Raw genomic sequence first — 13,386 nt, forward strand, 5'->3', positions numbered from 1 at the left:
CGAGATCCGAGCCGCGTCTGCAACCTACACCACAGCTCACGGCAACACTGGATCGTTAGCCCACTGAGCAAGGGCAGGGACCGAACCCGCAACCTCATGGTTCCTAGTCGGATTCGTTAACCACTGCACCACGACGGGAACTCCCAAGATATAATATTTTAAAATTATAAAAGAGAAGGCAATAAAGTAGGAAAAAAGGAACAAAGAACAAATGGGACAAATATGAAACAAACAGCAATATGGTAGACTTAAACCCAAACATATCAGTAATTACATTAAATGTAAATGGAGTGATCATATCAATTAAAAAGCAGAAATTAACAATCAGGTCCTACTGTATAGGACAGGGAACTATGTCTAATCTCCTGGGATAGCTCATGAAGGAAAAGAGTACGAAAAAGAATGTATATATATATATATACGTATAAAACTGAGTCACTTTGCTATACATTAAAAATTATCACAACATTGTAAATCAACTTTAAGGCAAAAAAAGCAGAAATTGTCAGACAGGATTTAAAAAGATCAAATGATATGCTGTCTGTACAAAACCCATGCTAACTATAAAGACATAGGTTACAAGTAAAAGGATACGTCCATTAGCTGATAAAGGGAAAAGCAAAGTGTAGTATATATACAATGGAAAACTACTTGGCCGAAAAGGAATGAAGTACTGAAACATGCAAAAACATGAACGAGCCTTGAAAACATGCTAAGTGAAAGAAGCAAGTCAAAGAAGACCACGTATTATATGATTCCATTCTTATACCCACAAAAAGCAAATCTATAGAGTTAGAAAGAAGATTGGTGGTTGCTTATGTCTGGGAGTCAGGGCTGTGGGGGTGGAGGTGGGGGTTCAGGGAAACAGCTAAAAGGTACAGTTTCTTTTTGAAGGAAAAAATATTGTAAAATTGGCTATGGTGATAATTGCACATACCTGTGAAAATACTAAAAACTACTGAATTGTATACTTTATTTATCTATTTTTTTATCTTTTTCGGCCACCCCCAAGGCATATGGAAGTTCCCAGGCCAGGGATCAAATCCAAGCCAGAGGTATGACCCACACCACAGCTGCAGCAATGCTGGATCCTTAATCCACTGCGCCGGGCTGGTGATTAAACTGGGACCTACAGAGAGACAAGCTGGATCATTAACCCAGTGTGTCACAGCATAACTTCCTGAAATGTATACTTTAAATGGGCAAATGCTATGAGAACTACATCTCAATAAAACCATTTCTAAAAAAAGGAATGAAGGAGTTCCCGTTGTAGCTCAGTGGTTAACGAATCCGACTAGGAACCATGAGGTTGCAGGTTCGATCCCTGGCCTTGCTCAGTGGGTTAAGGATCCAGCGTTGCCGTGAGCTGTGGTGTAGGTTGCAGACATGGCTCAGATCCCAAGTTACTGTGGCTCTGGCAGAGGCTGGCGGCTACAGCTCCGATTAGACCTCTAGCCTGGGAACTCCATATGCTGTGGGAACGGCCCTAGAAATGGCAAAAAGACAAAAAAAAAAAAAGTACCCATACATACTACAACATGGCTGAAGCTTAAAAACAGGTTAAGTGAAAGAAGTTAGTCACAAAAGACCATATATTATATGATTCAATTTATATAAAAAAATCCAGGAGTTCCTATTGTGGTTCTGGGTTAAGGATCTAGCGCTGTCACTGCTGTGGCTCTGGTTACTGCCATGGCGTGGGTTTGATCCCTGGTCTGGGAACTTACACATGCTATGGGTGTGGGGGAAAAAAAAAGTCTAGAATAGGCAAATATAGGGAGACAAAAAATAGATCAGTGGTTGCCTAGGCTTGGGGGGAGGATGAATAGGGAATAGGGAGGGTGAATGCTAAATGGTATGCAGTTTATTTTTTGGGGTGATAAAAATGTTCTAAAATTGATTGTAGTAATGGGTATACAATTGTGTGAGTATACTAAAAACCAATGAAATGTATACTTTGGGTCAATTGTATGGAATGGGATTTATATCTCAATAAAACTATTACAACTACATATGTGGCAGGGTATTTAGAGTTGACTACACTGGTGATAAACTGAGTATTTTTAAAATGTTCATCAATAAAAGACTATTTAAATCAATTATGGTAATCTATGATATTGAATAGTACTCAGTCTTTTACAAGGATAAAATTACTATACTAAGTTGGGACACTGTTTTATTTTTAAAAATGCATGTACATGGACTTGGCGAACAGACTTGTCATTGCCAAGGGAGAGGGGGAGGGAGTGGGATGGACTGGGAATTTGGGGTTAATAGATGCAAACTATTGCCTTTGGAATGGATAAGCAACAAGATCCTATTGTATAGCACTGGGAACTATATCTAGTCACTTATGATGGAGCATGATAATGTGAGAAAAAGAATGTATATGTGTATGTTTGACTGGGTCACCTTGTTGTACAGTGAAAGTTGACAGAACACTGTAAACCAGCTATGATGGAAAAAATAAAAATCATTAAAAAAAATTTAAAAGTTAAAATGCATGCACAAAAAAGGTGTACAGTATATGCAATAAAATACATGCACAAAGATACAAAGTGTACATACATAGTAAAATATAGAAATGTTCAAAGGTCAACACACAGTTGACCTTTGAACAACAGTGAGGCAGTCGAAAATCCACATATACTTTAGTCAGCCCTCCATATCCACTGTTCCACACCTGCTGAGTCAATCAGTCTGAGACTATGTAGTATTGTAGCACATATTCATTGAAAAAAATGCAGGTATGAGTGGATTCAAGCAGTTCAAACACCTGTTGTTCAAGGGTCAACTGCATATATGTGTGTATAAATGTGTGTGTGTGTGTGTACAGTATACATGTATGTATGTGTGTATATGTATAGATATATATATAGAGAGATGATTACTTCTCCATTCTTTCTCTTTCTCGAAACCTTATTATACAGACGTTAGATCTCCTGGCTATATCTTCCATTTATTTTTTTCATTCATCATTTCACCTTTTTTGTTGTTGTTTTTTGTTTGTTTGTTTTAGGACCATATACCCGCAGCATATGGGTGTTCCCAGGATAGGGGTCCAATCGGAGCTACAGCTGCCGGCCTACACCAGAGCCACAGCAATGCCAGATCAGAGCCACATCTATGACCTACACCACAGCTCACGGCAACGCCGGATCCTTAACCCACTGAGCAAGGCCAAGGATCAAACCCACACCCTCATGGATCTTAGTCATCAGGAACTCCCATCATTTCCACTTTTTAAAAATATTTTTCTTCATGTTCAAGGATGATTCCTGAAGTATTACTATTGAATTTTAAATTTAAAATCATTAAAGAAAATAACTCAGCAAGAAAAATATTTCATCCTCTAACATCTTCTGTTAAAAAATATTTGAAAAAAGTTCTCTATTCTTTAAAACAAAGAAGCCAACCTCATCTCCTTCTCTTTCAAGTTGGTCTATTCTGTGTAGAATTTCCTTTGCTTTCTTCCAGTAATCTTCAAGATTCTTCTCCTTCATATTTATGTTCTTTAATTGTTCTTTATCTTCATCAAAAGAATATTCTCCTAGACTTAGAGATAATTTCTCAGCTTTGTAATGTGGGAAAAAAATAGTGAGTTTATCTATTACTAGAAATGTAATGTTATTTTAACACTTTAAATAAGGACAAACACATGGCCCATACCCCCTTCTTCAAATTTTTCTCATCCAAACTGCCTAAGTGGTACCGAAAATAAGTGGAAAGTAGTGCTTGGCAGAGAGGGAGGACCCAAAGAGTCATAAATTAGACTTTACACTTCAGAGTTATAGGAAAAGAATAGTATGAAAATATGTCATGCCAGGCATATAAAAATCCTCAGGCTTATGGATACTGGTTTTAAAGTAGGTTTTTAAAAATGTTTCATAAAGTGATTCCTTCCTATAATTCTTTAAATTCTCTTTTCACATATTGTGGCGGCAGTTTTTCTTTCCAAAGACCAAATTCCTTTTCATGGCCACTTCCTCTATGGTCCAGTGGTCGATTCCTTCAATGCACTAGGTTCCTTCCGCTCCACAGGACATTTGTGCCTCACTGTTGCTCGTGCCTGACACACTAGACCATAACAAACTCCCTTCTTTTCACCTAATTAATTCTACTTTTGGATCTCAGCTGAAGAATCACTTCCTCCCAAAGCATTTTCTGCTCCAAGTCTAGGCCACAGTTCTCTGTTACACGTGAAGATCTGTGCTCCATCCATTCTTAACCCTTATGTTAATTTATAATAACATTCATTTTTTATATTATTCAATTACCATTTCTCTAATTAAACTAAGCTCTATGAGCAAACAGACTGTTGTTTCTTATCACCATACCCCTAATGCCTAGCACAGTACCTGGCAAATGAGACATTTTAAAAATAAACAAATGAACGTCCTTTACACAATTTAATCTTAAATCACTTGCAGCCCTCAAATTTATGTACTACAACTAAATCTGTCCACACTGTATTAAATAAGTAAATTATCTATACTGTTGGTCTCTTCCATATAAATTTTCTACATACAAATAATACTCCAAATTACTCATGTCCAAATTACATAATCTGATTTTCAAATGTAAGAAGAGCCTGGAGCTAAAGGGGCTTGGTTCATTAAAACAGGTATAAATTTCCCCTCATTAACTTTTTTTTTGTCTTTTGCCTTTTCTAGGGCTGCTCCCACGGCATATGGAGGTTCCCAGGCTAGGGGTCTCATTGGAGCTATAGCCGCTGGCTTACACCACAGCCACAGCAACTCAGGATCCAAGCCGCGTCTGCGACCTACACCACAGTTCACGGCAACACCAGATCCTTAATCCACTGAGCAAGGCCAGGGATCAACCCGCAACCTCATGCTTCCTAGTTGGATTCATTAACCACTGCGCCATAATGGGAATTCCCCCTCATTAACTTTGGTTAGTATTTTTTTTAAGAGTAAACTTACTAATTTTTTTGCAGTTGTGAAGCACAAAAGTGGCAGCTTTGTTTAGTTCCTCATTCTGAGATTCAGTCAAAGCTTGTATCATGAGTGGAAGCCCATTGTTTTTAAAAAGGTCATACTGATTTTCCTCTGGAAAACACATCAAAAATTAAGTAGAAAATAGTTGCTTTATCTTAAAACTATCTGCATGAGGTCATAATTCTACCTTGTGATAACTGTGAACACAGTTCAAATTTAAAATTCAATAAAACAAAGTTTCAAAGGTATTTTCAATGTATTTATTATTTATCTTGCTTTTTAGGGCCGCACCCACGGCATATGTAAGTTCCCAGGCTAGGGATCAGAGCTAGAGCCGCTGGCTGACGCCACAACCACAGCAACGCAGGATCTGAGCTGCATCTGCGACCTACACCACAGCTCATGGCAATGCCTGATCCCCGACCCACTGAGCGAGGCCAGTGATCGGACCTGAACCTCATGGATACTAGTCAGATTCATTTCTGCTGTGCCACATCAGGAACTCCCCAAAGGTATTTTCAATTTAGAAAATAATCTAACAGTTCCCTCGTTAGTGTAGTAGGTAGCATATCAATCTCATAGAAAATAATCTACTTATCAAAAAAATCTACTTGCATAAGATAACTAAGTCTGATAAGTGATAAATCTCTGAAATACAGCCAGAGTAGCGTCATCATAACTCATAAGAGTAAACAAACTGCCCTCATTCGGTTTTAAAAAAGGTATAGTTTTCAATTACACCTCAATAAAAAATCAAAAGTAAAGTGAAAAATTTTAAAGCCTAGTAAATCCCAGATTATACAAAGATTAAGAGAAAGAGAAGAGAAGAAGATGAATGGAGAGAGTGTAAAATGAGGGAAAGAAGAGAGAGAAGAAGCAAGAGAACAAAGGAAAGTGGAAAAGTGGGAGGAGAGAGGAGATTGGAGGAAGAGAGGAAGGAGAGAAGAAAGTGAAGAGGGTAAGAAAGGAGAAGAGTCTGGACAGAGGAAGAAGCAGGAAAGTGACAAGAGGAGAAAAAGGAAGAGGAAGAGAAAAAGAAAGAGAGAGAGAATGATAGGTAGAGAAAGAAAGAACTTTCAAGGATTTTCAAAGAGGGAAAACAGTATCATATCTGTGTGGCAGTGTGAAGAGTGGACTGAAAAATGGAGATAGAAGGAAGAGCACACAGGGAGGAATCTATTGCCATAAAACTGGTGAAAGATATTGAGGGGCCGGGGGCTTAAATTGGGAAAGTAGCACTGGAATTGAGCAGAAAGGAATAAGGAGGGATAAACAGAAGTGAACTACAGGTCTTAGTGACTGGCTGAACACAACGGATGAAGAAGGATGAGGAACAAAATGACTAGTTTGAGGATGAGGAGAAAGGCAATAGTAGTGCTAAGCCTTTCATATGACTGGAGGGAAAAGTGAATGCAGATTTCCATCCCACTCTTTTTTTTACGAAAACCAAGTAAGTCCAATACTTACCACAATCCTCTGTACAATGACCAAGAGTAAGCATGATGCTAAACTTTTCTCCTGCATCCAGACTTTCATGAAGCAGTAGTGCCAGAAGTTTTGAAACAATGTGGTACTTGGATAGTACTACCCCCAAAGTAGCTAAAATAGGGGAATACAAATTAAAAACTTTTAATATAATATAGTATTTTCCAGATATTACACACACTATTTTTTCAGATCTTATCCTGGGAGAATGATATATCTACATAATATCTAAAATTCATATTTTATATAACATCTAATATACATATAGATATATATGTGTGTGTGTATGTGTGTGTGACTATAAATAAATGCATTATAATAAAATGGTGGCTTATGTAATCCTTATTAATCCTTCTTCCCAAACTAAAGACATTACACTAAAGCAAGTATTTTGGAGAATGCTTTCTTCTTAGTTGTCCTGCACAATGCTATGAATATGAAGTAATAATATTACCTTTCTAAAAGCTATTTAATCTCACTTTACATATCTCTCCTTATCTAGATTGACAGTAAAGACCTTCCTATCCAATCAATTCCTACCTGCCATTGAAATACACTACCAGCTGGCCATGGTTCTACTGAAATTAATAATGCAGTGAAGCATACCTGAAGCTATACTGAGATGTGACAAAATTCAAGAAGTCTATCATTTTAAGCTATACTTCTCAGGGTTTTGTTTTAGGTTTGTTTGTTTGTTGTTTGTTTTTAGCAGAGTTCAGAGTCTAAAAGGACTGATATCAATAAAAAAGTTGTGAATTCCTTAGGAGACTATACCTTAATCAATGTTTTTGGCCATGCCCATGGTATATGGAAGTTCACAGGCCAGGGACTGAATGCACCCCATAGCAGCAATCTGAGCCGCTGCAGAGACAACAGCCAGATCCTGAACTCATTGTGCCATAAGAGAACTCAAGCTCAATCATTTTTTTTAATCTCTAGAACTCACAAAGTGCTCAGCACACAGCAGGCCCTAAATAACTGATTTTTTTTCTTTTTTGGCTGTCCCATGGCATATGGAGCTCCCTGGCCTGAGCCAGGGATCAGATCCAAGCTGCAGTCACAACCTAAACTGCAGCTTCAGCAATGCTGGATCCTTAACCCACTGTGTCGGCTAGGGATCTAACCAGTGTCCCAGTGCTCCCAAGATGCCGCCTGTTTGGCCCTATTTGGGGTCCCGTTTTGCCCCAGCAGGAGCTCCCAAAGAACTGATTTTTCTTTATAGTTATCTACATTTTTTTTCCAGTTATTTGTGAATGTCAGGAGTTGCTTATTATAGGAGTTCCCATTGTGGCTCAGCAGTAATGAACCCGACTAGTGTCCATGCGGACTCAGGTCTGATCCCTGGCCTTGCTCAGTGGGTTAAAGATCCAGGGTTGCCTGTGAACTACAGTGTAGGTTGCAGATGTGGCTTGGATCTGGCATTGCTATGGCTATGGTATAGACCGGCAGCTGCAGCTCTGATTTGACCCCTAGCTTCCAAATCACCCTCAGCCCTTAAAAAAAAAAAAAAAAAAAAAAAAAAAGAGTTGTTTATTACAGATTTATAGACTATCACTTATCAGGATTTGTATATGTGAGAAGCAGCCATGAGTTGAAGTCTGGTTCTGCCACGCACTAGTTATAGAAGGGTAAATCTATCTCATACTTATCAGATAGAGGCATACCTTAATTCTTCACCTAATTTAAAAAATACATATAAATTGGGTTTTCCATTCCCTATATCTCCAAAATGTGCCTTGATTTCTCATCTAAACTTTTCATTTTAATGCTGCTTTTTAACTGAAACAAAGGTTTAGGACTGACAGTCTTATCTTGATTTTAACATCAAACTTGAAGTCAGAAGACCTAGATTTGAATCCTTAGGGAAATCAGAACTTCCAAGGGAAAATAAGAGTTGGACTAGATAATTTCTAAGATTCCCTCCCACTTATGAGAAACTGGAAGTCCAATCCATGCTAGTGTTCAATCTATCATTTGAACACACACCATGCTGAATTTAAACAAAATGCAATTGTAGAAAAATTACTAAGTATTTTCACTCACGATTATCAGCAATACATGCATCCATAGTCTTTGTCACCACCACTGCAAGCTTAGCACTGGAAATGGTCTTGTGTGAATCAGACTCCAGCTGAACAAGAACTTGAGACAATACATCCAGTCCACCCACAGACATAAAGTATTTCTGAACATATGCTTAAAGAATAAAGTAGCAGAACCATTAATACCTCAAATAAGACAAGCATCTGATTTCATTAAATTAATCTGCACTAAATATAACATTAACTTGACTGTTTTGTTTTTGTTTTTTGCATTTTTAAGGCCATACCCGAGGCACATGGAGGTTCCCAGGCTAGAGGTCAAATCGGGGCTACAGCTACTGGCCTACGCCACAGCCACAGCAAGGCCAGATCCGAGCCACATCTGCAACCTACACCACAGTTCTTGGCAATGCCGGATCCTTAACCCACTGAGCGAGGTTAGGGGTCGATCCTGCAACCTCAGAGTTACTAGTCGGATTCGTTTCCACTGTGCTACAATGGGAACTCCAACATTAACTTGACTTTTTTTTTTCCTTGCCTTTTTAGGGCCACACCTGCAGCATATGAGGGTCCCAGGCTAGGGGTCAAATCAGAGCTATAGCTGCCAGCCTACACCACAGTCACAGCAACACAGGATCTGAGCTGCATCTGTGACCTATATCACAGCTCATAGCAAAGCTGGACCCTTAACCCACTGAGCTAGGCCAGGGATTGAACCTGCATCCTCATGGATGCTGATCAGATTTGTTCTCACTGAGCCACGATGGGAACTCCTAACTTGACTTTTTAAAAATACTTACTAAAAATCCTAAAATTAAAGAATGAAAAATTCAATCTTTAACTATGTATATACATAATCGCAAGACATAACTAATACAAGAAAATCACTTCAACATATTATAACTACATGTATAGTGCAGTATTTCTTGTTATGTTAGATATCTTGTTTCATTTAGCAAGAACTGGTATATTTTACAAGGATGGATTAAACAAAGTCCTTCAACAGAGCTATAAAGAATAGATTCATTCATTTAGCTTGGTATTACGATTAGCAAGCTGACTATTTTCTGAATTCCAACATAAGTCATTCCTAAGATTGCCTGAATCAACAAAGGGCAACGTAATTTAACTGTTTCCAAAAGACCCACATATTTCATCCATCTTATTTAAGCCTAATTCTTACTTTTTGGAGCATAAAATAGTAACATATTATTGAGACTCATAACAACTATTGCAGGCAAAGATTCAATGACAGAAACTTTTTTTAAAGTATTTAGTCTTTTGTTCCCCTGTTGAAAATGATTCTAATGGGAAAATATTCCTTGGGTCTGTACATTCAACTGTCTCTATAGTTCCTATCTTAGCAATGGGCTTATAACAAATGGATGATATATGGGCTAGTGATGATCACTGTGTCACAAAAACCTTCCTCCCAGTCTTCCCTAGTATCACAAACTGAGCCAGGATGATTTAAAAACAAAAATCAGAGTTCCCATCATGGCTCAGTGGTTAATGAATCCGACTAGGAAGCATGAGGTTGTGGGTTCGATCCCTGGTCTTGCTCAGTGCATTAAGGAGCCGGCGTTGCCGTGAACTGTGGTGTAGGTCACAGAGGCAGCTCGGATCTGGTGTTGCTGTGGCTCTGGTGTAGGCCAGTGGAGCTGTAGCTCCAATTAGACCCCTAGCCTGGGAACCTCCGTATGCCGCAGGTGCGGCCCTAGAAAAGGCAAAAAGACAAAAAAAATAAATAAATAAAATAAAAAAATAAACACAAAAATCACTTTTCATATTGTTCAGTAAAACACAAGATCTTAACCTAACAACTTATGTTCAAAATTTTTTACATCGGGGAATAGAACTGTTAGGAAATGTTATTTAAGGATAACATTTTCAATATTATGGAGATTCAGAAACAGGCTTCTTTACTATAAAGTATTTTCATTTAAAAAATCCTAGGAAAAGGAAATATTTTTAAATTCTTAGATGAAATTGGACACTATGTTACCACAAAGATTTACAGTTATAGTCTATACAATGAAGATTCAGGCTTAGAAGCAGAACACCCTAAGCTTGTACACTGACCATTTCAAATTATCTCTAATCTACTTGCTGAGAGTAATAAGGTCCTATAACAATTACTCACCTAAGCTGGTATTTGAAGAAAGGAAATGTCAAAGCATCATGGAAATAGATTTCAATTTTTGAAATTATAGAGATCCTTTGCATGTGAAACATAACTATCTGCTTTAAACGTTTGAATACAGATATATACCAGCAATGTGTGAGAAAGTTCTAGTTGTCCCATGTCCTCATCACCCACTTTTAGCCATGCTAGTGGGTGTATAGTGATATCTCCTCAGGGTTTTCCTAGGGACACATTCTTCATCAGATGTATAGTTCACAAATATTTTTTCCCAGTTAATGGCTTTTCACCTTAACAGAATCTTTTGAAGAGTAAAAGACTTTTTTTTTTTTTTTTTTTTTGTCTTTTTGCCTTTTCTAGGGCCACTTCCCTTGGTACATGGAGGTTCCCAGGCTAGGGATCTAATGGGAGCCATAGCCGCCGGCCTATGCCAGAGTCACAGCAACTTGGGATCTGAGCCGAGTCTTCGACCTACACCACAGCTTACAGCAACACTGGATCCTTAACCCACTGAGCAAGGCCAGGGATCGAACCTGCAACCTCATGGTTCCTAGTCGGATTCGTTAACCACTGCGCCACAACAGGAACTCTGAAGAGTAGAAGATTTTAATTTCAGTAAAGTCCAATTTATAATTTTTTTTTTTTTAGGGTCACATCCACAGCACATGGAAAGTCCCAGGATAGGGGTCAAATCGGATCTGTAACTGCCAGCTTACACCATAGTCACAGAAACTCAGGATCTGAGCCGCGTCTGTGACTGCAGCTCACAGCAATGCTGGATCCCTAAACCACTGAGTGAGGTCAGGGATGGAACCCACATCCTCATGGATACTAGTCAAGTTTGTTTTGTTTCTGCTGAGCCACGACGGGAACTCTCTATAATTTTTTCTTTAATGGCTCATGCTTTTTGTGTCCTAAGAAATCTTTGTCTACTCCCAAATTATAAAGATTTGTTTCTAGGTTTTTGTCTAGAAGTTTTATAGTTTTAGATCTTACATTCAGATGTATGAATTATTTCAAGTTAATGTTTGTATACTTCGTAAGTTATGGGTTGAGATTCATATACCATAGATAGATAACTACTTTTTCTAGCACCATTTGTTCAAAAGACTATCTTTTCCAACATGGAGTTATTTTGGCACCTTTGTAGGAAATCAGTGTTTGGGAGCTCCTGCTGTGGCTCAGTGGGTTGATGATCTGGCCATGTCTCTGTGGTGGCAAAGGTTCAATCCCTGGCCAGACACAGTGTGTTAAGGATCCAACATTGCTACAGCTGTGGCTCAAATTTGATCCCGGCCATGGAAATTTTTGTATGCCGCAGGCAGGGCCAGAAAAAAAAGAAAATCAACCACGAGTACATATATATATGTCTATTTCTAGTTATTTTGTTCCACTGATCTATGTCTACACTTATACCAATGCTACACTCTTGATTACATGCAGTAAGTACTGAAATCAGGTAATATAAATCCTACAATCGTGTCCTTTTTCAAAACAATTTTGACTATCCTAGCCCCTTTTCATTTCCATGTAAATTTTAGAATCATCTCGTCAATTTCTACAGCGAAGCCTGCTGAGATTTTGATGAGGAATGTCGTGAATCATGAATGTCATTTGAGAAGTGACATTCTAACAACATCGAATCTTATAATCCATAAGTGTGATATTTCTCCCATCAATTTAAGGTTTTCTTTATATCAGCAACATTTTACAATTTTCAGCCTATAGATATCAGACATATTTCACTAAATATATCACTAAGTATTTTGGCTTCTCAACGGGAACTCCTATCTATTTTTTCTTGAGTGAGCTTGTGTAGTTTGTGTTATTCAAAGAAATCTCTCTAGTTCATTTAAGTTGTCAAATGTAATGGGATAAAGTTATTTCTAGGAGTTCCCATTGTGGCTCAGTGGGTTACAAACCTGACTTGTATCCGGGACAGGGGTCCAATCCCTGGCTTGGCTCAGTGGGCTAAGGATCTGGCATTGCTGTGAACTATGGTGTAGGTCACAGATGTGGCCCAGATCCCGCACTGCTATGGCTCTGGTGTAGGCTGGCAGCCATAGCTCCAATTCAAACCTTCGGGGAACTTTCATATGCCGCAGCTGCGGCCCTAAAGAAAAAAAAAATGTCTATTTTTTTATTATGCCTTTTTTTGTCCTCCTAGATACTAATCGAGTTTGTTACTGCTGAGCCACAATAGGAACACCTATTATACTTTTAATATATGTTACAGTCTATAGTAATGTCAAATCTCACTCCTGATATTGGTAATTTGGGCCTTCTCTTTATTTCATGGTTAGTCTGACTAAAGGATCCATTTTACTGATTTTTTCAAAAACCAGCTTTTCGTTTAATTGATTTCTCTATTCTGTTTTTTTTTCCTATTTCATTGAATTCTAATCTTCTCTTTATTATTTTCTTTATTCTACTTATTTTGAGTTTAACTTGCTCTGTTTTCTAGTTTTATAGGTGGAAACTAACATAATTGATTTGAAAAATTTCTTCTTTCCTGTGCAAGCTTTAATTCTATAAATTTACTTCTAAACACTGATTTTGCTGCATCCCACTGTTTAATGTTATGTTTTCATTATCATTAAGTTAAAACATTTCTAATTTCCTCATGACTTACTTTTTTGACTCTTAGATTTGTGTTTTTTGTTTTGATTTGGGTTTTTTAAGTACTGAGTTGCTTTATTTCTAGATATTTGGGACTTTTCTAATTTAATTCTATGTGGTCAGAGAACATACTCTT

At 37.9% G+C, this 13,386-nt stretch overlaps 1 protein-coding gene across 2 annotated transcripts in view; it reads right to left on the minus strand.

Annotated features, from left to right (window-relative positions):
• TERB1 (telomere repeat binding bouquet formation protein 1) overlaps positions 1-13,386 on the minus strand; it is a 59,047-nt gene that overhangs the window by 17,534 nt on the left and 28,127 nt on the right. For both annotated transcript variants that reach the window (XM_021094009.1, XM_021094007.1), the window contains 4 exons: positions 8,490-8,642; positions 6,429-6,560; positions 4,947-5,072; positions 3,417-3,574 (listed from right to left, as the gene is read on the minus strand). In XM_021094009.1, the coding sequence (XP_020949668.1) occupies positions 3,417-3,574; positions 4,947-5,072; positions 6,429-6,560; positions 8,490-8,642 (569 nt within the window). The remainder of the gene's footprint in view (positions 1-3,416; positions 3,575-4,946; positions 5,073-6,428; positions 6,561-8,489; positions 8,643-13,386) is intronic.

Source organism: Sus scrofa, chromosome 6 (genome assembly GCF_000003025.6).
Source record: "Sus scrofa isolate TJ Tabasco breed Duroc chromosome 6, Sscrofa11.1, whole genome shotgun sequence".
Taxonomy (NCBI): Eukaryota; Metazoa; Chordata; class Mammalia; order Artiodactyla; family Suidae; genus Sus; species Sus scrofa.